This window comes from Cinclus cinclus, chromosome 2 (genome assembly GCF_963662255.1).
Source record: "Cinclus cinclus chromosome 2, bCinCin1.1, whole genome shotgun sequence".
Lineage (NCBI taxonomy): Eukaryota > Metazoa > Chordata > Aves > Passeriformes > Cinclidae > Cinclus > Cinclus cinclus.
Window position 1 is genome coordinate 21,701,459 of NC_085047.1, and position 27,406 is coordinate 21,728,864.

The following is a 27,406-nucleotide window of genomic DNA, read 5'->3' on the forward strand; positions in this document are numbered from 1 at the left end:
GAAAATTGCACTCTTTTTTTCTCAAACCAGTTTTCTGAAAGCCCTGTTCTAATTCTAGGTCTCCTGAAAATAAAAATACTTAATTACTCAAACTTATGCCTAAAAGGGTAAAAAAAAAAAAAGGAAAGTATTTCCAGAGTTTTCTTATCTAATGAATACAAATTGTCTTGAGAAAAAAACTATGAAATAGATAAGTAGTGCTGAGAGTGACAACAGATTTGTACCTCTACTATACCATGCTCTTCCCCCCCCCCCCCACCCCCAGCTTATTCAATTTCCTAAATACACACATGTAAGTATACTTAGTGTTATACAGAGGTGAACTGGAAATTTTCATAGCGATGCCTTCTCTCTTTCAAAGAGCAACAAGTGTACTATGTGTCAGGACAGTTCTTCAGTTGTCTGCAGTCAGATAATCCACTACAACATTGGGAACCCACAGTCCTCTCCTCACTCTCTCTTATACAATAAATTCACTTGAGATTCTACATAAGTAAACCTTGTTTCTGTACCTGCCTGAGACTACACTACCATTCTTGGTATTCTTTTTGTTGCATTTAGGTTTGTTTTTGGAGCTACAAACTACTCTCTCAATTGGAATTTTTCTGCCTTTGCATAAGGAAGGAAATATTATTTTTATGACTTCCTGTCATGCAATCTTTTGTTAATGAATGTAAATTTCTACAACTTTCTAAAGTAGTCTGCTAGCTACAAAGTTAATATAGAAGAGCTCTGTAAGTTTTATCATCCAGTCAGAACAGGTCTAAAACCACGTTTCCACACAGTATCTTTTCCAACTGGCAAGAAGGTACTCCTGATCCTTTTATTTTCTATGAGATTTAAATTTTCTTTAGCTGAAGAATACTGTGGAAGACAGTACTGTATTTTTTTATTATTAAGAGGAAATAGGATTTAACTGACCAGAAATGTTAGAACAAAATCTCAAGCTTAATACATACAAGGACAGCAAACCTGTCTGGGTAGTTAAGTCTCATGCCTAGGGCCTCTCAAAACCATAGAGGCTTCCTTGCCTCTAGGCAGACCTTTCAGTTTTGACCTTAGCCTTTAGCCTGATCAACACTGTTTTAAAACTTCTCCCCTGCTAATTTTTCCAAGGAAGAGGCTAAAGGCCACATCAAAAATCTTTAAACAAGTCATGAAATACCAAAGTCTACTTCCTACAGTAAACATGACTAAACTGTTACACATAAAAATATTAAAAGTTAAACCCACCCACTGATCTATAGGGTGCTATTTCTGTTCACAAAACAGTTGAATCATAACTGTCCTAATGGCATTAAACTGATGTTTATCCATTCTGTTGAATTTATACGTTTGGCTTCTGAACACTAGTGCTAATACTTCCAGATCTACTAACATGAGAGGAATTACAAAAAGAGAATGTCTAAGTGATTGCAACTATGATTTTTGTACCTCAGCTATCAGAAGCACAAGAAGCAGGAGGATTACAGAACACAGACCCACACTAAAAATTTCAAATTATTAAACAACTTAGTCATACAATCTTAGAGCTGTGCTTACTAGTTACCATCCTCCTTGACTGAAAACTGGTCTCAGAAGAGAAGAAAACTGAAAGACACTGCGAAGTGTAACAGATTCTAGAAGGGATAAACCACATCATGTCTTCCTGATGCAACCCTGGTCAGAATAAATTTGCCTGGAGTAGCATCAGGTTGCTTTTGCATTCTTCTAGTTCTCAGTGAAGAGGAACTGGACTGCTCTTGCAAAGCCTCTTCAAAATTAAAATACAACCACCTCGCTGCTGCCAGGGAAGTTCTCCACCTCCACTGGGAGCATCCATCAGTGAGCTAAAGCTGTCTAATCCAAAGCTCTGGACTATATTGCCTTCCATGGCCTACCCATTTCTGACCCTCCACAGAAGGTGTTATGCTGACACCAGACTGACAAAATAGCTATGGCTTTACTTCTTTAAGAGACATACATGGCACACATTCCTAGAGGGCCAGCAATGCCATCTCTCCAGCATTACCAGCATTCTTGACAGCTGAGGTTAAACTTCACCTTAATCCCCCAACACCCCTTATCAGGCTGCAGGATTCCCTGCAGTCTGGCAGGCATGCTGACACTCCTGCTTACAGGAATTCTCAGGTGCCTGGGCATTGCACCAGGTCCTGCTGTGCTTGGCTGGGCTGTGCTGCTGCAGCTGCCTAGGACCAGACACTTCTGTATGTCCCTCAGGAGGAAGGCAGCAAGGCCAGAGATAAAACCAACAGTGATTTTCCTCTACTTTATCACTGGATAATAACCAGCTGTGGCAATCAAAGTCACTTCTTAAGAGTATTCTGCCCAAGAATTAACCAGCATAAACTAGAGATTACATCCAACATTTTGTCAGCAAGTTAAACCTACTGAAAAGCACTCTAGTTTACAGCTGCCATTAAAGCAAATCATCTTCCAGGACAGAAAACCATGAAAAATCTTCCTTCTAAGAATCAGTTAATGCAACAGACTCTGGAGGAAAAACAAACACTGGAGAAAAGGGCCAGAACACAAAAATCAAATCATTAATTCAGTCAAATGTCTGCAGAAATAAAGACTAAATCTCTGTATAAACTCAAGTACATAAGTGAAACTTCATGTACTTGTAAATATGTATTGAGCAGCTTATATTCATGGTACTTAGATAGCCAAGTTCAAAGCCTCAGCAGTACATAGGAAATTGCAAAAAAAAGGTTTATTTTTAGATACTCAATACTGAAAATTTGTAGAGCACAAATCAAAACTCCAATGCAAAAGAGGCTCTGCTGCTTTGACCCACATGATTTTCTCTCCATGCCTCTGGCTTTGCCAAACCACCTTTTACCACTGAAGGCCACACAGGACTTCCCTTCCTCTCCAGTGTGTTTCCACTTACCTGATTGATTGTGTGTGCAGCTTTTGCTTTAACTATTAAACTGTCCTTATCTTAACCCATGAGCTTCCTCACTTTTACTTCTCTGATTCTCTTCTCAGTCCCAGAGGAGCGAGCGAGTGCTTGTGTGGGGTTTAGTTGCCAGCTGCAGTTAAACCACAACAAAGCATTAAAACACTTTGCTGACTTAGAAAAGTTAGTTCTGTCTTCTTCATTCTGTTGAGGGTAATAATGACAGCTGCATGGAGGGAGAATGCTCACACAAGGTACGCTTTTTGTCGTTCAAAGCTTAGTTGCTTTTTAAGAGTTATCCTCTGAATTTCCAGCCCTCTGTGGTATGAGAAAAAGGACTATAAAGGGGGCATAAAGACCTCAGCCTCTGTAAGACCTATAGGGGACATTACAACCATCACTCACACTGCAAAGCTGGATATGCACATACATTTTTTGTTTACCTACATCCATACCTCCTCACCACCATCACTCTCTTACAGGCACTCCTTTACAGAGGGATGTGCAAATAGGGTCACAATTTGTCTTCTGGCAACTCAGAAAAATTCAGAGAAGTTAAAGAAAAAAAATGGAACAGACAGGACACTATGAAATCTACAGAGATGAGCAAGATTAAAAATAGGAAAAGAAATCCTGAGCTCACTGAGATAAGAGTCTGAGTCTCTATATGTAATAGAAATTTTATCTGAAGTCTAAAAAACCAGTCCAAGCCATCCACTTTGCTATTTTTACACTCAAATGAAGGACCCTAACAATTCTACCACAGAAAAGTTTGTCCTCTGCAAACACGTAGCTAGGTAAAATCATAGTCCCAGCTGCTGCCCATATTTCTGTAAAAGGAACATCACTGTGTCTTTGCTGCATGGCAGACTTATCAGTAGCAGATACCATGCAAGGTCTGGAAGAGATAACAGGTACATTATCAGTAGCAACCATGAAACTCCTTCTCATGAAAGTGTCTTTTTTTCTTTTTTTTTTTTTTTTTATAATTTCAGCAAGCTCTTCAGACATCCCTCTTGAGGTGCGAAAGGCCTGGAAACTGCTCCAGCCACTTCTGCTGTTTCTATTTAAGCTATCCACAAAGAAGAGATTAAAATGTTGCAGTGTGCTCTGCAACTTACTAAGAAAAAACTATGCACTCACATAGTAATACTTATTCTGGATTCGAAAATACTGTTCCAGTGCCTGAGTCAAAATATTTTACTACACTCACTGCTCCTACCCATGCTCCAGGATCTAAGTACAGGACACACAAGCAAGGTTATTTTTGCACAGTAACGGTACAGCATTAAACATTTCCAATACTGGCAAATTCCCAGGGCATCCTCCAGCACAGAAAGCATCACAGGATCCACCAAATGCTTTAGGTCTTTGGCTCACTTTCATAAACAAGCCTTTCCTACTTGCCATTCCCGCTGCATTCAGAAGAACAAGATTTGTAACCCCTCTGTGAATCATTTTAATCTGATATGCTATTGCCTGAGTGAAGGGCCCTGGATCATGGCCAGGTGTCCTGTCTTCACTCTGTTGGGAGGATGCTAACCTGTTCCAGAGGTGACTATGATAGGGAGACAGGAGCTAGGACATAGGAAGCTGTCACAATAAGATACTTCAAACCTCATGTAGGTTGTAATCCTTCTCTTTTTTGCCCCTCCCTTACTATTCTGAAATGAACAAGTATCTGCATAGAAAGCACATGACCCACTCATTCTTCATGGAAATGAACTGCAGAAATACTAGATGTGCATGAAAGACAATGTATCTGTAAGTTTTGCATGCACTGTGAAATACACCCTGTGCTCAGGCAGTCTCATTCTCCCCAAAAGAGGGCACTGGAATGATCAAGGATACAATGGACACACACAGCTTTGTCCTCTGCATGGCTTACCTTCATTAACAGCATGAGGCTTAATAATGCAACAAGTACAGTCTGTGAATTTTGCACTGCTGACTGGTCCACGACCTCCACTGGAGGGAAAGAACAACTCCAGCTCCTGAAAACAATTGTAATTAAACACATTTTAGATTGATCTAGCTGAACACATCAGCTTTTATCATAAGTAACATCTGAAGTATCCATAATCACAGAAGATAAACCTTTAGTGCAGATTTTTTTTCCTACAAATATTTCTTCCCTAAAATATTATGTCAAATCTATCTTTTCCCCTCTGGCACCATTGCTACAATCATAAAAACAGGATTGGAGTATTTCTTGCAATGTCTTCCTTTTCAGCTCTACAATGCAATCTGTTCACACTCAGAGCACTCAAAATGCTGATGCAACAATAATTTAGTAGAGGTGCTCCCAGTTTTACCAATGCTCTCTCTCTTTCCTCAATATCTTTCCAAATCCAGTCCCTTATACACATATTTTATTTTTCATTTCTTTCAAGTAATCTTTTCCACACTATAAGCAAAAATACAACTACTATCCATTTCTCAGTATGTTTTCTATCCATATAGAAAACTAACCTCCTTCCAAATTGTTTACATTTTTTCCTTTCTTCTTAAAAAAATAAACTTTGTCTAAAATTGCTGAGTCACTTCTCATGCCTTACCAGCCCCATAATTTTTTTAAAAGTCTCACTGAATTGAAGTTGATGAACCCATTCGCTTTGATTTCTCAGATAAATCAAAGGAACCTTTTTGCCTTCAATCTCTTTCTTCTCACCATCATTATTTAGGCATCAGATACCTTGGGTCTCAGACCATACTGGGGTGAACTTGGCAGTCAGGTTTCTTCCCTCAGTGATATTTTTTCACTGCTCACTGCCAGCTTCACACTTTTTCCATACCATTTATTCACATACATTATACAACTTGCCAATTAACAAATGTTCTAAACACAGGTTACATTTCATGCCTATTGGTCAAATTCAGCAAGAGAATTGATTCATTTCTATTTAAGAGAAAAAATTACATCCAAGAAATACTACTACCAAATGTATTTGATTTTTTCCTGTATAACAGCAGCAGTGCTAAAGGCTATTTCCTGGAATCGTCTCCCCTAATCTACTAGCTCAATTTAAATGAAATAAACTCATACTTTGCTCATGGCACTTCAACAGTTTCTGTAATCCTTTCTTAAAGGACTACACAACTCAAGCTTTTCGAGGTTTGGATCTTGGACAATGGATCCTGGACAATGGATCTTTCAACAAAAGGAAAAAGGGCCTTTGTTTTTCTGCTGGCAAATTACCCACATTTTAAGTGGGCACACCTGAGACAATAGGGTTCATTCCTTACATCCTTCTACTGATAAAGTGCTGCATGATTCACGGAATTTGTCCCACTCCGTTAATTCCTATTTACTGTAAAAGAAGCAGCCAGAAAAAGACAGTAAAATATCTATAATATTTTATACTTAGTTTTATCTAGTAAAATTCATAAAAGAAAATTAACTCAATAATACAGAAGGACTGGCATAATAAAAGGCCAAACTTTAATCTTGTAGAGCATACAAAAATAATTATTTTCTCTACCTTTTATTCCTGATCTAAAGAAATTACAAAATTTGGCCTGCAGAGAGACAGCAGCTTAGAGTGTATCAGAGACATACTTTCACTTGTCATTTGGTCATCAAAAGAACAATGCAGCCTTCCACTCTAAGTGTTCAGCTGACAATGCGTTCATTAAATGTGGTTGAGACTTCAGGTTTTTTGTCAGGACGAGTTCATTTAGGTTCTTTTATCTTATATTTCTTTCTTTTCAGCAAATTTTCTGCAGGCACAGCCAAGTACTTTCCATAGCAACTATTATACAGCCATATAATACTAAGCCTACTAAATTAATAAAGGCACAGGGACACTACATTCACAATTTTGCTTGATTTATTAAAGGTAGGTATCAGTAACACCACAAAGATACACACACCTACAGATGGTTCAGCAAAATAATCCCAGTGTCATAAAAAAGCTCCAGATGAATGGGGCCTTCAGACAGCATTTCAAAAATAATGAAATGCAATAAAAATAACAAACGAAAACCTAATCACACATTTACGCTTTTAACCAAGAATTTATGCTAACAGACACTCTTTCCTACACTCTCAGTTCAGAAGCTGGCACAACTGTCATGGCAGTACACAGGAAAAAAAGAGAAACTTTCACCCTTATATTTGAAGACATCTAACTATTTAACCAGAACTCCAAAGTCTTTGCTGACTATAACTCTCCTTCATCAGAAAAAATCACTTTTATTCAAACTCTTTCTGAGTCTGCAACATTTTCATCAATTTAGCCAGCAGAAGAAGTACTTCATGTCCAACAAATGATTTCTCGCCAAAACCTGAAGGTACAAGGAAAGGATCCAGCCACTCAGGCACAGGGCAGAGCAGCAAGGTGAGTGCTTGGCCAGGAGAAAACTGCCCGTGCTTTGCAGTCAGCCTGCTGTACCTCACAGCCTAACAGCAACAGAAGGGGAGGCTGCCCAACTCTGCCCTAACCACCAGGGTATGATCTCTGTGCACATTTTCTAGCACACACTACTTGGCAGCTCATTAGGTATTCTGAGGCAGGTCTCTCTCCAGCTGTGCAACTGCAGCTATTCCAATTTAAACAGAGGGAAGACTAGAATCAAGGAAGCAGCAGCTGGTATCTTTCCCCAGCTAAAGTGGTCTCCAGCTGAGACACGACAGCAACATAACAATCAACCAGGAGATAAACTTGATTCCTGCCATCATTTATTAGCATATCGACCCCACAACAATGCACACAAAAGTCACCTTAATTCTACAGAAATAGTAATATCTATTACCCAGGCCCAGGGCTTTTTCGTAGCACTGACAAAATAAACACTGCAAATAAAGCAAAACTCCTCAAAGCCATGTCCACAGTGTTACCTCTCAAAGCACGAAGTGGCCTCGTTTTTAATTTTTCATTCTGAACAGTAAGAGCAAAGTAGGCTACAAGCAGAGCACTAGTGAGAAGACGACTAGTGAAGGAGAGCAAATACGTGAAACACAAGAGGGCACAAAAGGATTTAATTGTTTAATCCCTTTCTTTTTATGACCAACATTGGTAGACTATAGGTAGATTACACAGACTTTGCAATTTACTCACTGTTCGTGATCTGCAGGAGACATTAAAAATGACCAGGCATGCTTTCCTGATCAAAGCACCCAGATTCACCTTTGTGATAAATAAGATTTCTGTTTTCAGACAGTTTGTTTTTCCATGCTAAAAAGGAGCCATGAAGAATATGTATGAACTCAAGTGTGGAAACAAAATGAGAAATTCCTTATCTGATTGTTAGCAGATAAAAGTAAACATAAACCTCAGTAAAGAAAGAGTCAAAAACTTACTTTAGCAGCTGAAGCAACTGAATCTGGGCCATGAGCTGCATCTCTGAGGCCACAATGTCCAAAGCTCTCTGATACGCTGTCCAGTGTATCGCTCTCAGTCTCTGTTGGGTTTGCTGGCCCAACTATTGCTCTCCATTTACTCACTGCATCATCTCCTAAGAGCTCCATAGCAAGGATGGGGCCACTCATTATTAACTGGAGAAGCTCACTGCAAAATGGAAACAGCACATGGTGATCCATGCTACAAATTAAAACAAAAAAACCCATGATCCAGTGGAAGATGCTCAGAACTCAACTCGGCATGACCTCAAGCAACCTGATCTAACTTTGAAGTTGACTCTACTTTGAGGAAGAGGTTAGATAAGGTCATGTACAAACATTCCCTTATTATGGATGTAGAAAAAGAACAAAATGTACATAACCCAAGCTCACTCAAGCTACTCTCTAGAGTCTTGGATTTCAAAATAATTTTTAAAGGATCAGTACTGGTGTCCTGCTAACAATGAGAAACCGTTGGTAATCCCTCATCTGACAGGAATGATTCCTAAGCTTTCCTCTTCCGCACAGCAGCATTTCAAGACTCAATACATGATCTGGATGTGTACCCTACTGACAGAATATCAGCACTGCTTTCAAGCTGAATTTTTTCCACAGATCTCTCCCATGGATTTTGCCCAGCCAAAGTCCAAAGTGGGAGAGAAGGGAATGAGTTGAAAAGTCTGCATGGGATAAAGGACTTACAAAGTGAGTTATTAATGTGTGGCATAACTCAAGTCATTTTAATGGGATGATCCCAAGTAAGAAGAAGAGTTTGTCAGGAGCAGCATGCCTCCTGTCCTGACAACCTCACAATGGAAAAAACTACCCAAAACTGTTAACCCAAACATTCAATTTAAAAACTAAACAAAACACCAGAACTATAATTCAGTATCTTCACAAAACATGCATACCAATAAGCCTGTCTTTTCACTGTTTAGTCTGGACAGAACCAACAAAGGCAAACATTGACTCTGGTTTTTGTACTATTTTGTTTAAAAGAAGAGCTTTACACAATTATAACTGTGGATGCACATGCTTCTCCAACTACCTTCTTCCTAATGATCAGTGGTCAAAAAGAGAAGAGAAATCCTGGTAGTTTTTTGAAAAAGAAACAATAGTAAAACCATGAAAAACTACGTAAAGAAACAACACAATAGAAAGCTACTGGAAGCCATATTCTGCTGGTCAGAGTCTGCTTGTTTAGGACAGTTAAATAGTGCACATACATACACCTAAGAAAAAAGCAATTTCTACAGCATTATTTACTGTGCAGACTAATCCTTGAATATTCTTTTTAAATTCCTTAATATGAAAACCATTATTTTCCAAACAATAGAACTGTTATTTTTCTTTACTATTCACTAGTCTTACATTGACTAGTGAACTTGGGAACTAAATCTGAATTTAAAGACAAGAGACAACATCAAATATAAATGAGTCATAGATTTCATAGTCATACTTTACTGCCTTGAAGTTTCTTGTTTCAATTTGATTTGGAATGTTCTAGAGCTATTTATTTCTAATTTAGAGAAAAAGCCTCTACAGAAAATGTGGCCAATAAGACTGCAGGATGGTAAACAGGCACATCACAGTGGACAAAGGCTACAGTTCCTCAGACAATTACCATTAATATAGATAGACATCTGTGAAATAACTGCAGGCAAAATCCTTGATTATTTATCAACATACTCAAGCAGGCTTACTCAGCAAAGAAAAGGCAATTCCAAATCATCCATTCTCTGAGCTCCAACAATGACAGACAGAGCCTGGGGCCATGTGTCTCTGAAGGACTTTAGTTTGGACCCACAACAAATCAGCTGCTTTTGCTGGAGAGCAGCTGGCAGTGCTAATTCTCAAGCATTTCTGACAGTACTGAAACCAGGTCCTTCAACCACATCAGTGCAAACCCAGGCATCAACATGGCTGAAAAACACAAGGCACTCTTTCTAAAAGAAGCAGAACGCCCAATAGAGAGGGAGAAAAAGAAAGTTGCTGGCACTTTCAGGGAAAGTAGAAACTACTCAGTCTCTGGGTCATAAGCACCCATCTGGTCAGTTATGGAAAGACTAAGGTTTCTCATGTTAGGTGGAGCAGTCTAGCATCATGGAAGTTTGAAATTTGTCCAAGGGTAGTAGTACAGTAAAAACTGCACTATCCTTTCAGTTATTTATGATTTGGGGTACTTGTTACCAAATAAATTCTCACAACTAAATGTTTCCCCTAATTCTCATTATCTGCAAGCTCCACCCTGATCCTGAAGATACCCCTTCTCTTGGCTTTGAAGTTTTGCCATGCTAGGAGCATTTCTACTTCTGAGGGACAAAAGACATTCTCCTGATACCACTGGGTTGTAAAAGTGTGAGTTAAAACCCTGAATGGCTGAAATAAGTATCTCTCCCTGGAGGAAGAAGAAAAGGCGCATGCTTTGCAAAGGGCTCCACTCAACTAAGACAAATTCTGATTTTCCCATGGTCCTGTGGTATCAAAAATGGTAAATTTCATGCATTCAATAAGTAAGCTTAACATATGTCAAGATGAAATTGATATACCTACTGATAAAAAGGCTTTGCTCGATAATCAGCATAGAAATCAGCTGCTTCTTTTCTGGAAAAGTAAAAAGACAGATATAGCTATGTATATATACACATACAGATATACATACACAGATAGATTAGATATCTATGATACAGATGATAGAGATGATACAGACATAGATACAGATATAACCCCCCCTGAAAACCGTAATTATCATTTGTTCGAATATCACTCATAAATATGTTTCTACAGGCAATGTCTTCCTAAGTTGGACAACCTGTTGAGTGTTCATGTCCAGTAAAAGAAACTACATTTAAATTTCTGTCACATTTACTGTGGCTACCAGTATAGCTGACAACTCTTATGCTCCTGCTCTGAGAAGGAATTACTAAAGCCCATTGCAGGATCATTGATGGTCCCCATACCCCATATTCCCAGGCTGAGAAATAAATGCAGCAGAGTCACCTTCTTGCCAAGCCATTTGCTGTTATGCTGCTTTCATCATTCACCAGTTTGAGTGGGGATATTTGGCTAATGAAGTTTGAATTTAAAGTATAAGCAAACAATATATCTGCTCTACTGGAACACTTCTTTATCAAGACTAGCATTTGATTAAACTGGTGCATAACAAAATCCTGCATAACCTGGTTTCCATTCAGTGTCCTCAAATCTTACAATTTGCATAGGCAACACAATGCTCTCCATATTACAACTGGATTTCTCCCACACTTTCACACTTCAAAACTCATTTTGGTCTTGCATGTGTCCTTGGGGAACACAGCAGTAACTACACATTGCCTTCTTCCAAAACAATGGGGTTTTGGCAGTGAGGGGTCTCCTTACACTGCCAGGCAAAAAAAGGCTACCAGGCAAACCCAGTGTGTCTGCATCACAGCTTTTACTCAGTCTTTCCTCAGGTACTGGAAGCAAAAGGATGTCATTTTCAGACAGGGTGGTGGCCCTTCCCTAGCACTGCATTGCCACAGCCATGCTCCTACCAGCACTGGGCTCAGCTACCCAACTACACAGATTTTGGGGACTACCACAATGCAGAGCTACCATCCATCCACCAATGGACACACCATTTTGTGGCTTTTCACCCCACCAGCCCCTATCACCAATGAACCTACTCTCTTCCTTGTCTTTTTCTCCAGCTGCTTCTCATGTTTTACTCTTGCTTACTGAACTGCTTTTTCTGCATGGCAACAGCTAGAAAAATCCATAGAGCTTTTCAGCACTAAAACCTATTTTGCAGCTTCAGAATTCCTGTTGAGAACACAGGCTCAATGTTGGTTTGCTCCAAATCACGGTGTGTGCCACTTTTTGAAGCTGCAATTTGTAGAGAAGGACAAGCTCTTCAAGAGCTTTGACAGGTGACAATACTGCTGACCTGTACTTGGGGAACAAAGTTCATAATCAAAGCAGTGCTGTAGGGGGACTAAGAGTTTCCAAATTGGAAAGTTGTTTTTACCTGCAGCACAGTCTTCTGATTTTTTCTGGTCTTCATGAGTTTGCTCATTTTGAGCAGCTCTCTTTACTGACAGAAATTGCCTGCATATTTTTCAAATAACAGATTCCAAGTATGAACAAAGGCATAATTCTGTCATCTGAAATGGAACTTTTGATGCCTCTCTCCCATTTGCAGTCCAGACTTAAACCAAATATTGCCATAGGAAAGAAATAACATCAAGAAGAACCTAAAAAGAATTTAATTTTCTTAACATTTATCAATGTTTGAACAGTCACATTTTTCTCCAGTTTTTTTTTTATCAAAATGTCCTGAATAATTCCTGGTTTGTTGCTTTTAGTTTAGTATGAGCCACTCAAAATCCAAAATACTTTTATTAACCATACAGGAAATTTGCTTCCCTTCCATTTCCAGCTAAGGCAGAAGCATGATGTAAAAATTTTGCTAGACACAGGAACTCTTGCAATCTCACATTTCAAGCATATACTCTGCAAAAGGTTTGCCTACAATTCATTATTTCACTAGAAAATCCTCTTCTGAAAATAATTCACCAAAAAAATTTGGAAAACAAAAAAAAAAGGAATGTGAAGAGATTAAGTATTACCATTTCTGATTGCAAGGAAATATTTGAGAGGTCTGTTTCTGAAACAATTGAGCTCTACTACTCAAGTTAAAAATTCCCACTGAAATAAATATCAAAGTGCAGTTGTGTTGTATAATTTATCTCCTTTTAAAATTTCATTGTCATTCTCTGTTTCAAATAATGGAAAACAGTGTTCACCTATGTATAACAGACTGAACTGACACAGGATTAACGGAAGAGACTGAAGAAGCAAGTGCCTGCCCACACGCTCATATCTTGGCTACAACTTCTACAGAAGGCATGAATCTACTTAACAGTGATTGATAGACAAATGTTGTTAATAATGCCTTTAAATAAAGCAGTAGATGATGATGATTTGAACAAGCAAGCCTTCAGAAATCTAAGGGTAGAAGTCTTTGGCAAAGCCAATAGTTCTATCATTTTAACATGGCACAGTCCCAAGAAACAGAGGAGATAGCATACAGAGAAACCACAAAATACTCAAGATACTATTTAATTACATTCAGTATCATAGCCCAGTGTTGTGCTTACTAATAATTACTTTCGATTATACAAGACAACCAGAAATTTTTATAGGCAATATAAAAATAAAAGTTCAAGTTTCCATTTCTTCCCTTCAGTGTGAGTCAACTCTACAGCACATGACTTAGCTCAAAAGTTTGACTTCTCAAACAGACACCCAAATAAAGCACCACCCAAAACAACACTTCAGGATCAAATCTCTCAGATTGCAAGAGAGAGGAAGCACAAAAAAGCTAGTTTGAAAGACATTATGAATTGTAAAGAAACATTAGGAACCTGTTTGAACTCGTGATTTGGAGTTCTTGGATGGAGGATCTGGGACCAGTACCATCAAACATTGCAGCAGGTGCATGTAGAGACAAGATGAAGAAGTCTTACAGTTTTATCAGAACTTCAGAAAGCCAAAAAGGTTCTGAGGTGAAGGAAAATTATTCCTGACCTCACACATAAGCAGTAAGAACATATGAAAATGGTATTAGGTAAGACAGATTTATTTTCTTTCCAAAAACATGTTGCATACAAATAGGTTCGGCAAAGCAGCAATGGAGAAATAATGCAGTAACTTTGGGAAAGTCTTCTAAGGTAAATTAATTATGTTCTCTTTCTTCTGAAGCTCACCTTCTTTAAAATCTTTGGGCTCAATAAGAAGTGGAGAACACTGAAGGTTGGGAGACTAGGAAGATGCATGAGCAAAACCTGTCCAACCTTGCACCATCAGACGATCATTTGCTTTGCCTAGGACTTATAGTGATTTGAAAGCACAAATCTGAGAGCACAAATCAAGACAACAGATTCACTGAGAGCAAGCAAACCAAATACTTTAAAGACAACATTATTATAACCAGCAATACTGTCTGTATCAGGAAGCCTTGAGGTGAGGACATACAGCACGTCAGTAGTAAACATTGCTAGATTGCTAAAGCTATGGTAGTCAACCTGGGTTCGTACAGATATGACATATTTCATCATCATACTCATTTACACAGCACTTTAATACTTATCTTAAATCTCTAAACACTTCCAGAAACCTACAGAATTATGAAACTGATGAGTTTCATGAGTTACCTCTCTTACTCACTAGAATGGATCTGACATTTGAACAACACAGAAAAACAGCTTTAGAGAATACTCTCAATTGCAAAAATATTTAGATAGAATATAACTAACTTTAAAAATTCCTTACCTTGAAAGCAGCATCATTTTGGCCTTAGTGATTGTCAATCCTGCATTAATAATGATATCAAATAATTCTCCAATCTTACACATTCCATCAGGTTTAATCAAAGCCAGCGTTCTGGGGAGGAAAAAAAAAATGTAGAGAGACACAGCCAACACAACTTCCTCAGAGCATTTGGTGTGCATGTTGGGTTCATATTCAGACAAAAACCAGCACATCAAAGAGAGAAATTTTGTCAAAGTCACATATTCACTATCCCAGTGTCTCATTAATTTCCATGCTGTTCTTGAATGCCTATGCAACACATTATTCTGATAGAACAATCTTTGCACATTATAATTTTCTTGGCTTTCTAACCCAAGTCAGCTCATAGTGTTCCACCAGCCGTTATTATTTACCAACTTTTCCCTTTGCTCTCAGGGCATACAATTTGACCACTTCTTCCTCACCTAATTGGTATCTCGACAGCTCCTCACTATGGGTTAGAATACAATTGAGTTGTTAATCTCTCCCTGTGCTTGCTCAGCTCCCTTTTTTCCTAATGTTAAACATACATATAAAATTGAAGCTGTTAAAATTGCCTGTTTAAAAATATTACTTAAACACGTGCCTCTTCCATAAAAGTCAAAGTTAAACGATTGTTTTATTAATATAAATAAATATTTAAAGTCCTCAGTGAGAAGATCCTCTTGTGCTTGGTACAGCATAAAAACTTCATGGTATAGAACATGCATGCCAAGTAGCTGACACTGTTAATAGACACAATAAAAGGATGGCAGAGGAGGTACTGCATCTCTTATACTGACTGACTACTATACTCGATATTGTATGGGACATCCATCCAAAAATCTCTATGCTCTCCCCCACATCTTTGTTTCCAAGTACATCCTGTCTTCTAGGTAATTATCTTTTTACACTATACATCCCCAGGGCCAGGACTGTTTTATTAGTGAGCTTTGCATAGCACCAAGAACACCATCAGCACTAAACATATTATTAATCAAAAATAACAAGCACAAAAATAAGGTCTGTAAAACTGCATTTTCGATTTGCATTCATCTTGCAGTGAGTCAGCTTCAAATGTGCTTGGCTTACAAACCAACAGATTTATTCAACCCTGAAGCTCAGAAACACCATGTCTCTGACAATCTGAAAGAGCACTTTCCATCTTTTACACTGTTTCCAATAAAGAAGGCTCTCCAAGATGGAACTTTTTAATGTAGTACTTCCTTGAATGAAAGGCAAATAATTGCAAATTTCCTATTCTATATACTAGCATAACATGGAAAGAACCCTTAGGTTAGCAGCAATATATTCCAGCGAGGGCAAACATACTGAGATAATAGGAGATGGATCAACTTCCACTACATTTACTCTGAACCTTTAGTGACCCCAGACTGACAGTTGCTTTGGCAAGAAACAGATTATTTCACAGCAAATGTAAAGCAAGGCAGGTGTTAGGACCAGGAAATTTAACCAGGAAGATTTGAACATATGCGACATTTTATCTGCAACTAAGGGAGAGGCATAAATGACCTTCAGAGCTCAGAAACAGATCCCCTCAAGCACCATGAAGCTCCTATACACAGAAGACCTCAGGCTCAGACCCATTGGGAAATACGATACAGAATGACTGATGGACTAAGGCTGCAGCCATAAACTGCATGAAAGCATCGGCCAAGACTGTGCTTCAGTCCACTGCAGGCTAAAGTTGGTTTAGCCCCATCTTCAGATCAGGAAAGGCTGACCCTCTCACCAACATTGAACACAGTTTGCCAGCATACTCCATGCAGTCTTACAGCCTGTTCCACTCTTCCTCAAGGATTTTATGGCTCCACCTCATTTTATGATATTATTTATCATATCACAGGTTGTACTGTGTGAATTGAGGCCCACAATGAAGAGCAGCTGCATGTTTGACCAATGAGAATCACACAATGCACAGCCTGCATCCTGGCACAGGAGGATCTCAACATTGTCACTTCCCACGGAACGGGATCCCCAGCACCATTTGCATTTCCTCAAGGAACACTTCTTTGAATTTATGTTATTACACAGGTTGTCTGAGATAGACTGGTAATGCTAGAAATAATTGGTTCCATTTTGATTTCAAGGGTGTTAGTTATAGTGTGATTCCTACAAATTTGCAAAGAAATATTGCATTAAAAAACAATTTACCTAAAAGAAATTAATACAAAGTGCAGTGAGCAACCCTTGTAATATCTTTTGTCTAATACTGATATTTAAACTTTAACATTTCAGTGTGAGCTTTTCAGAAGTAAGCAGAACACAAAAAGCATACTTGAGGATGCTGAAGACTTTCTGAGATTGGATTTTGATTCATTTGCCCTATTTTTAGTTTTAATTAGGAATATGTTTCATGGGGTTCAGCATGATGCAGTCTGCAGTGTAAACTTGAAAACTGTTTTGTGTCTAGGAACCAAGGAGAAAGAAGGAAAATTAAGCTCACATTTTCAGAGGGACTGTGTTGGCAGTACTGAAACAACAGAAAATGAGAACTGATCAAAGAAACAATGCACAAAGCATGCTGTGACTATGCTTTTGAGACCTACTTTCTTCTAATAATAGGACTTCTACATGTACATAGCTTATGTCTTGTAGGGGAAGAAATGCTGACTGTATCAATTACTAGAAGCATATGAACAATATATCCCATTCACAACAGAACACAAGTATTTCTGGGTGACACACAAGTCTTGTAACATCATTTTCAGTACCAGTCATACTGACTCTAAGTAAAGCCTGCTTTACTTTACTGTAAGACACACTGGTCAGACAAATGTTTACCTCAGGTTACCACTACCCAGGATCACAAGTGAAAGACTGCAGAAACAAAGCCCTCTCCTATGCCAGTGATTCCTTATGTGGCATGCTCTAAGTAAGCACACACTTACTTAACCATTGTAGTCACTGTTTGTGATGGTTTTCTTATGATACACTGGGAGGGGAAGAGAAATGCAGAACACTTAAATGCAACAATATTTAAAAACTGACCCAAGACTTAAGAAAAGTAGGTACAGAAACTGAAATAGAACTGTCTAAATAATTCTAGCCTAATTCTAGAAAGAGGCTGTGCAAATCCAGACATTTTCTACACATCTGTTTTGTATCTCATGTACCTAGGGTCATATTCACTTGTTTTTCTGACAAAAATAAAGGTCCTTAACCCAAAACATTCAAGATCTTTTTTATATTCACTCCACAGACTCCCTCAAATGCCTCTGCTGAGCCTGAGCACACAGTAAGCAACCAAACAATGTATTTCCGAAGTCAAACTGATCTGCCAGTTGTTCTGTACAATACAATGGCAAAAAAAGACAGAGAAACATTCTGCTTCACAAAGCAGTCTTAAAATTATTAATATAATTCCAACTGCAGATTATTTTGGGAATTATCATGCACTGCAAAAATCTTATTATATCTAATAACTGCTGTAAAACCTGCTAGGAACGGGCAAAAAAGACAAATAACTCCCATTTCCTTGAGCAACTGTTTTGCCCAAGGAAACTCTTTTAATACGACCCTGTTTACTCAGTGAAAGCTTCTGTGAAGAAACTGGATTTTGAGAATCCCTTGCCTAAGTAAGGCACCTTTCACTAAGTTCCTTTGGGCTATTCTGCATATTTAACACCACCTGAATATCTATGTTATCTTTCAGCTAACATTCCTAAAATGTTTTCCAAATAGCTGACATGTCATAAATGCTTTTTCTTCCTTTTGTAGAGCAGTACAAAAATCTGCCTCCTCCCAAGACCAACCACTTCATTGACACAATTACAGTGTTGTCGTGTAGACTACAATGTCTCCTGCAAGAAGAAAAAGTCATTTTATCATAAACTGCAAACATACAGCCATCTCATCGTCTGCCCACATTAGCACAGAAATCTCATTTCTAGTAAATATCTACTTTGAAACCCCAATCACAAGATGCCAAACTCTTCCCTCCTTACCTCTCTTTGCGGCTGCCAAGCTTGCGAGAGGTGTACAGATTCCCATAGTCCACTATGGTGAGGTGTCGGGAGAAAACAGTGACTTTGCTCCCCACATAGAGATCCTCAAGGTGCAAGCTCTCATACTTGGTGCGCCTCAGAAATGTGCGACGGTTCTTCACATCATACTGCAGCAAAAACAAGATCAAAATCTACCTTAGCAAGAGATTTAGATGTGGGCAAACTCAACTTAATCTTTACCATCAGAAATTTCTGAGATTGAATCTGTTCACTTAATTTACTTCCAAGCCCTTTGAACTTACAGGTATACCATAAAAGCTTAGAAGACTAAACCACAATTACAAATTTATTCCATTTAAATTGTCTCAGGCCAAGAGTTATCTTTGATTTTTATTTTTTTTTTTGTTTATACTTTGCTTGTTCTAATTCAAGCTGCGATAAAAGGTTCAGGTGCCTGGTGGATGCCTCTGGCCAGTCTCACTGAGAGTTCCCCCAGCACATCCATGCTGTTTCAACAGCTCAGTGGCTCGCATGAGAATGATCAGGATGCACACACTGGCAGGTCTCCTCTTCAGGGCATCGTTTCAGTGATATTATGCTCTATTTGACTGTGTAAGACTCAGCATTAAGGATACAGGGATGATTGCAACACTTCGATGAGATGCTCTCACTGCCTAGAGCTGCAAGCTCAAAAGCCTGTCAGGACAATTCAGCTTTATGTGTCACCATTCCAAGCAAGAAGCCAGACATTAATGTGTAGTTTTCTGGGTGGGCTGGCAAAGCACAGAAGTCAACCTGCTGAACAGTTTCTTTCCTGCAAGTAGATATTACAGATGCCTTCCATTTCCTGGGGAAGTGGAAGCCTATGAAAGGAAGAGCTTTGTTCACCTCAGGCCAAACTTCCCCTTCTGTCTTGATCTACAGGTGCTGTCCTCCACTGCAATGGTATAGCCACTAGAACAGCATTAAAAGAAAGAACATAATTCCCACAAATTTTGGAGAGGAAAAAAAATTTAAGAGCAAAATTCCATGTTCTGAAAGATGTGAATACAGTTCTGTTAGAAGGCTAGAAGAATTGTAATTATTTTCATGATAGCCAAAACTTTGCAGATTAAAGAATCGCAAATTATTTTGATACTTCCTTCTGCTGAGGCATGATTGTAAGGAAAAGTCCTTCCTTGCTGAAACATCCTTAACCCTTCACACATGCTCCTAAGTGTTCAGTATTCAAGTGCGGTAACGAAATAACAACACAGAAAAAAAATAAAGAAACCAACTTGAATTTAGCTACCTGATTCTCCTAGACTTTGCCAGGAAGCCTGTTAACTGTCTCAATCATAAGCAAATTCTTCAATATCTTCACCAAAAATCTGAGTAATTCCTTGGTTATTTCACTAATGGTTGCTAGAAAGGCACCCCAAGGTGTCTCTCTCTTCTCAAAAAGAAGAGAGAATCTTTACCTGTGTTAAAGGATTCTTCTTTAGAGTGGACTTTTGAATCTCTTTAAAGGATTTTTTTATAAAGTGAATTATAAGCCAGAGCAGAAGAAATATAAAAACTATTTGGACTGTTCCACTCCTACCCATGTACATGTAGAAATAAATTACCAAAACAAAATAGTTCTCTGCTAAGAATCTGTCCTTTTTAAAGATTTCTTCTCTCTTTTTAGGAAATCTTTTGTAGAAAGAAAAGTTATTAAGGCTTTAAGAATTCCCTGTGAGAGTTATTAAGTATGGAAAACTTGGAGAACAGGGCCTCTCTGTCAAGAGATACAATTTGACTAAAGAACTGCTTGTTGTCCTTGGACAAAAATCAATGCTACCTTCTTACAGCTGCAAACCAAGCTGGAAACTTCTCTCATTATTCCCACTGTCATTCTGCTTCACCAACCAAGACATGAAAGGCAGAAAGAAAAGAAGCTCAGGACTTCATTTAACACAAGCCTTCAAGAGCTCTGCTCCACCCTCAGGTGAGGTGTGTGATAAGGCAGAACTTTGTCAGGGATGGGGGAAAGGGGATGAAACATCCTCCTCATATGTGGGGAAAAGCTGGCTCATATCCATCACCTCTCTTCTCTCAGATATATCAGAGGTAAGAGCAGGTTATCATCTCCTCAGGAAAGTACTAAAAGATGCAGAAGAATTAGGCAGTAATAAAGAAAATATCACCAAATTCAGAAGAAATTTAAAGAAAAATCCAGAAAAGAATTCTAAATGTAGTATCTGTCCACAAACTCATTCCCAAAAGTTATTTTGAGATATTATTTCTCTAAGGGTGTTCACATACATTTTTGTTCTTTTAATTCCTGTCCTGCCACATGCAGTCTATGGCTGTGTACACACCATGCTAATTTAACCTAAGAGTACACCAACAAAATGCAAAAGTCTGCCAAGACATAGATACTGCATTAAGAAGCTCAAGAACACCTTGGAAGCTCATGGTTTTGAGATGTGTAGGTGAAATGAACAACAATTTTGCCAGCCTACACATGGTTGTGTAGGCAGATTATTACAGTTCCTGACTGATCAGCTAAACTGTCTCTAGGAAATAAAAACTAGAACCCACACATTTTGAAAACTGTGCACATACAGACATAGTACAAAGAACTAATTTAGTAATCAGTGCAGTGCATATTCTCACACAACTGGGTATTACTGATTCAGTGAGGAGCAGTTTGGGTAAGAAAAGGCAAATTCCACTAGATTTCTTATTTCTGCAGTTGGTTTTCACAGCAGGAGAGTTAAAATTTGATAATGAATATCCAAATATCCAGAGTGAATATCCAAATCTAGGCTATTCTTAGACTTTTCACTAAGAATCAGAACAGACTAGCCTATGAGACTCACTCATTCCTAAAAAGAAGCACAAAGCATTGGTTGGCGTGAGGATTATCTTTATAGTATATATTATAATTTTATTTACGTGCCTGCCACTGCAAAATGCTGGTTTTCACCACTATCAATAAGCAATTGGATTAGCTGTATGAACCATAAGTCAGAAAAGTCTGTGCAAGAACCACTGATGGAAAAATTTGGACCTTACTGTCTGAAATGTCCTATCATTAAACCAAATTTACCATTTCCTCTACTTTAATAAGACTATTTTACATTTTACTCTTCAGAGGCTTCTGGAATTCCTGCTGAAGCTTATTCTCCAGTTTGGAATTAGCTTCAGCTTGCTCTTCTCAAGCAGTAGGCCAGTGTCACTGAGTTTCAATCCTGAAACCCAAGTAGAGATTGAATGAAAACAAATTTGTGAAAATTAATCTCTCCACACCAAAGCAAGCTTTAAGAAAGAAAAAATAAATAAATGTGGAAGCTATTCCATATGCTTCACTGTGAACTCATATTTTTGCTTTTCTTTTCAAAAACAGAGCAAGATATACTTTAAATTAAATTTTCTTACCTAGAAAATTAATAGACATAGGCAGTGTCTTGCCATTTTATGAACCGTTTAATTGGATATTACATTTATGGCAACAGATTATTTTTCTTACATCCTTACCATTTCAATTGATGAATCTTTTGGATAATACAGAAGTTCATAACGCCGAAAGAGTGAAGCATTTGGGTCATACCATTCAGCGATGAAAGCATATCTCTCATCTTGACTCTGGAAAAAGAAACGGGGCAAAACTGGCAGTTAGAGAAAGCATACATATTCTGTATGTAAAAATACAGAAATAAAAAACTTTTTTCATTTGTTATCAGAAAAGTAAATGTCACTTGTAAATGGACTTGAACACTCTGCATATTATCTCCTGCCTACCACTGTTAACATCTTCCACTTGTTAGCTAACATCTTTTAAATAGGATGGAACTTGGATCAAGGCAGTTTTCCAGACAATCTCATAACTTACTCTGATTTCATCAGTAATTAAGTATGGACTACTGTTGAAGTTGCTGTTAAGACTTCTCAACTTAGTCAAAGTATTTAATTTACTTTCTTTTGTTAACAAAAATGCGTTCACCTACAATTAAGTTACAGACTCTTAACTAATTTTCTACACATCCCACAAGGAAACACTTTCCTCTTCCTTAACAGTCATACCTAAACTTCTCTTAATGAGAGATAAACATATTCAAGTTAAGGACAATATTTGTTTGAGTCACTACTTAACTTCCTGAAATTTACATAAAGCATAAATAGCCCAACCTCATTTACAACTCATTTTCTGCCCCTAAGGAGTGCAGATGAGGAAGATGGATTGCAGTAATTCTAGAAGTGTAACCACATGCAACTTCTCTCCTCGCCTCATCCTCAGAGGATAACAGCTCCCAGCAAAGCAAGCACAAAGGCAAGGCATAGCATGTGGATGTGCAATTCTCATTCCTCTTAGTGGTACATTTTTGTTAGTTACAGATGCAATATCAGTTACTTGATAGCCAGAATAGTTGAAGCTCCAAATTTTAAATTCCCACATCGCCTCTAAATCTGACTGCTACTCCTAAGGGTAAGCATGGTCTTATCACAGATTTCCACACTTTACACATATCTGTACACTTCTCATATACTTTAAACACGGAGGAACCACTGGGAGTTTAACTTAAAGCCATGTGGGTCGTTTCAGCACTTCAGATTTTAGAAAAGGGCAGCATTTCAGTGGTTACAAAGACCACTTAATAAGCAAAAAGACACAGTTCCTGTAAGTTTCCATGACTATTCTAAAACACCAGCAGGAAAAGAATTATAATTCTCCAGCATCTTCAGCTTACCACTGACTTAGGACTAAATGCTTTTGCAGGTTGAAGTCCTAACAGAGGCAGCAGCAGGAAAGAATGAGATAATGAAGAACAAATTCAGAATTTTACAATGTGATGAATACCAGTACCTCTCCAGTTAAAAGCATCATGGCAAATGCCCCACTCTCCTGTTAGGTCTTATGGTACTACCTACACTGCAAACAAAGTACGCTTGTACTGCAGAAAAACTCATGCCATGGGGGCAGCCAGTGCCCTGTGAAGGACGCAAAGTTTCCATTTCTCTCTGTAGAAGTCTGTGCAGCACTGGAAACCTTATCATCATCAGCTACTCCAACTTCTGTATTGTCTGTATAGCACACACTGCAGCCTTTGACGAGAGCTAAACTCATCTTTCATGAGCAGCATCCAGCATAAAAACTCCCTAGGGACTTAGCCTGGTTTCCGGCCCTTGCTTTAGCTGGATGTGTTTGCGTCATTACTGCTACTGCCATCATTCTGGAGATGTGCAAATCAGAACAAACTCTGTCTTACGAAAAAACTCACTCCTGGTTCTTCTATATAGGCAATAGGCAGTAATAAGGGTTGGCAGACTGATTTCAACTTTGATCTTACATTCATACTGGACAACAAGATATTTGATTAATTGATTTGACTGACCACCATCTTTTCAAGAATGGATTTTATAGAGAAGCAATTCTTTGCCAAAGAGACAGCACTTTCTTTTCTAAAAAGAAAAACAGTCTGGTTTCCTAGAACCATAGAACAGTCTGACTTGGAAGGGACTTTAAAGATTACCCAGTTCCAACCCCCCCTGCCATGGCAGGGGCACCTTTCACTAGACCAGGTTGCTCAAAGCCCCATCCAACATTGAACACTTCCACAGATGGGGCATTTCTCAAGTATTACCTCCAGAAAATTACTACGGATGGATGAAAGAAAATTGATGCACCATCTTTAATCAATGTCTCTTCATAACATAAAGACATATAATTGCATTACTACATGCTACTTTTTCATATTATAGCATTGCTTTCAACTGTATTTTCCAGGTAGCAGTTGCCACAGAAGCTATCAGTTTTCATTTAAGTAAAACTTGCAAAATTTGTAAATGCTTACTTGTTTCATGGAAGTAATGTATTTATGTGAACAACCAAAGAAAGCACCATTAGATTTTTTTTACTTAGTCACCAGTATCAATCATCAGCACCTTCATGTTTACAGTGAGAAACTGCATTGTGTGCCTTGTATGGTGAGGAATTGGTCCACTGTTTTTTTTTTTTTTTCTTTTAACACAACCTTGGTTTTAAGAATCTGAATGTCATTAAGAATCTGAAATTGATTTTATAAGATTTTATTCAACGTGTAAGCTATTAATATTTGTTATTCAGCAAGCTCTGCTGGCCACTGAATAGCAGAAATCACCATTCTGTATTATCTTCTCTTGGAATTGCAAGCAAAGGCAAGGTAATAAATGCTACTTAGACTCAAGAAAAACTGCAGCATTAATCCCAAACACCCAGAAAATGCTAACAGTAAGCAGGAAGAGCTTGAATCCATTACTTATTTTTATGTATCCAGAAAATATGGAGACCTAATATTTTCCTAAAATGACTGAAACAAAGTCTCTAAAGCTACTCCTGAGCCATAACTAGAATTCTCTCTGCTGTATGGACATAGAATTATTGCAATGAATATTTATGCATGTAGAGAATATTATCAGAAAAATGTTCTAAGCTTATGGGAAACTCTGAAAATAACTGGAAACATTATATTTGTGAACATGTCAACTGTTTCAGAGGCAGACACTGCAAACTGAAGAAATTCAACACTTAAAGCGAAATGAAGACCCTGCCAATCAAGTACCTAAAACACAAGAGGACTCTGATCTTACTATTGCAGATTCATTCAAATAGTTTTAAAACAGATAAAAGGCAATACAGAGTACAGTCACAATATGGCAAACTTATTCTGGGAAGCCCTTGCCAGGCATTGCTGTGAAACTGCCACCCCAAGTCACCAAGCAATTTCAAGATGTAACTTTTTAAAAGTGACTACCTATTAAGTTCACAATATGTTTTTGAAATGAGAACAGAAACTTTTATTTACTTATTTAATGGAGTAGGACTTTGAAGGCAAAAACCAAACACAAAAAATTGTCCGCTTTCCATCATATACCATAAGGACTGCAATAAATGTTCAAGCCTTCACAGACCTAAAATCCTAATTTCTGAAAATTTATTTTCAATCAGTTTACCACTCAGTCAACAGAACTGGTATGGCAAATAACCTTCTCACATACCCCTTCACTAGCATGCCCTGACTGCAAAGTGGGAAGGAGTCTCAAGGTTGTCTCAAAGTCTCAAGGATGAGGAAGTACTATAGGAGGCAAGCTAAGTTTCATTTGTCAGCTTCTGTCCATCCTAACAAAGTACTTGGGAAGTATATCTCCAAAGAATAGTGATTAGAGAACAGTTATGACCTGTCAGATGGTAACATGTTCAATACACCACACTGCTTCAGACCAAGAGTGAGTCCTGAAAGGGGAATATTTCACAGCTCTTGACCAGAAAGCACCTCATTCCCCCAGGAAATAGGGCATGTTAGTCACCACAGAAATCACATTCCTTTGAACAGCTCAAGTTATAACAAATCAAGTGAATCTATAAGTACATTATAACTCAGAAAATTCTTGCTTTAAAGAATTAATTTCCATTCATTTCTGTACCATTCCCTCATTAAAATCACACACAGCCTCTGCTCTCATGATTATGCAATTAAACAAGCAATACCTAATGGGGGAGAAATATTTTTCACAAATGTTCACATTAGTGGAAAAATTACTACCACTAAAAAGCCCAGCAGTGATTATGCACTTTACATTTACATACTGATACTTCCAGAACAGCTGCCTTGAGACCAGGATTTACATCATCTTTCCATGGTAAAATCTAGAACTGAGATCAGCAATGTCAAATGTGCACCTACTGTGAAGATAGAAAGGTTTTTTTCCTCCTCCTTCTGTAAGTTGCCCAGAAAAAACATTTACATGCATGTGGGTTTTGCTGCCTTTTGCTTTCTGTTTATATTGGCATGTGTGAGTATGCAGTAGGATGGCTCTGTGCACATGAGAAACACTTATTGAAGCACAGCTGAATTAAAAACCCTAAATTTTGTACTTGAAAGTGATGGGGGAAGTAGTCATTCTCAGCCAGCAGGGGATTAAGTTCTAGAAGCTAAAACCAAGCATCCATCAAAGAATTGTGCTCTCTCTGAGAGAAAACTGTGCAGAGGGAAATAGTGTGTTTGGAATCAAACTGCCAAGGACATTCAAAACCAAAAATCAAAATTCTTAACAAACTGAACAGGACACAATATCCTGTCCCGTAAAATCTTTTAAACTTCCAAAAGGCTTCTGTCCACAGGAAAATAAAAGGAGATCATCCAAAGGTTTTCATGAGAAGCAACAGTGGTAGAAGAGCAGCTCAAGGACTAAGGAACTCCATGGAAAGGTGGAGAAACAACTTAATCCCACTGGTCTGACCTATGAAGAACATAGATTTGGTTTTCCAAACACTTCATGATGGCACCTGACAGCAACACTACTGTACTATTCTGGGGTGGGTACTTCTGTTCTCCTCCTCCTCTGTTTTTGACTAGAAATGTCATACTAGAGTTTATCTTACAATGGATAACACAGGGAATCAGGAGCTGCTGAGATTTTGGGGTTTTTTTCAGCTCAAGAGAACTTCACATGAGACAGTACCAAAATATTTATTAAAATTAGAAAGCTGTAAGGTATCTGGAAAGTGCATCTTTACATGCTATTAGCAATCTGGTCTCTATGAGGTTATACAGGCTGTCAGGAACTTCAGCATGCATGACATTATCTGACACAGTCTCAGGGCCCATTGCTTGTGTACTACACCTTTAGGAATCATACACAGTATTGCTATATTTTAAGTATTCAGCTTTGTTGTCTCCTGCTCCTTCCATTTTCCTCAGTGATTCAGTGACTCTGAAATCAGATCAAAGAGAAAAAGAATCAAAGGATTTGAATCATCTCCTAATGAAGCAATAAAAAGACTACACAAACCTCAGTAAAAGCTGAATCCGATCCATCCTGATATCTGTGTTGTATATTTTGTAAAACTCTGCTGTCATGGGGAAAACCTCCAGTAAA

At 38.2% G+C, this 27,406-nt stretch overlaps 1 protein-coding gene across 1 annotated transcript in view; it reads right to left on the minus strand.

Annotated features, from left to right (window-relative positions):
• NME7 (NME/NM23 family member 7) overlaps window positions 1-27,406 on the minus strand; it is a 96,316-nt gene that overhangs the window by 49,440 nt on the left and 19,470 nt on the right. The window contains exons 2-7 of the mRNA XM_062515484.1: window positions 22,028-22,135; window positions 18,524-18,690; window positions 14,559-14,669; window positions 10,800-10,850; window positions 8,208-8,415; window positions 4,794-4,899 (exon numbers count right to left, since the gene is read on the minus strand). Coding sequence (XP_062371468.1) covers window positions 4,794-4,899; window positions 8,208-8,415; window positions 10,800-10,850; window positions 14,559-14,669; window positions 18,524-18,690; window positions 22,028-22,135 — 751 coding nt within the window. The remainder of the gene's footprint in view (window positions 1-4,793; window positions 4,900-8,207; window positions 8,416-10,799; window positions 10,851-14,558; window positions 14,670-18,523; window positions 18,691-22,027; window positions 22,136-27,406) is intronic.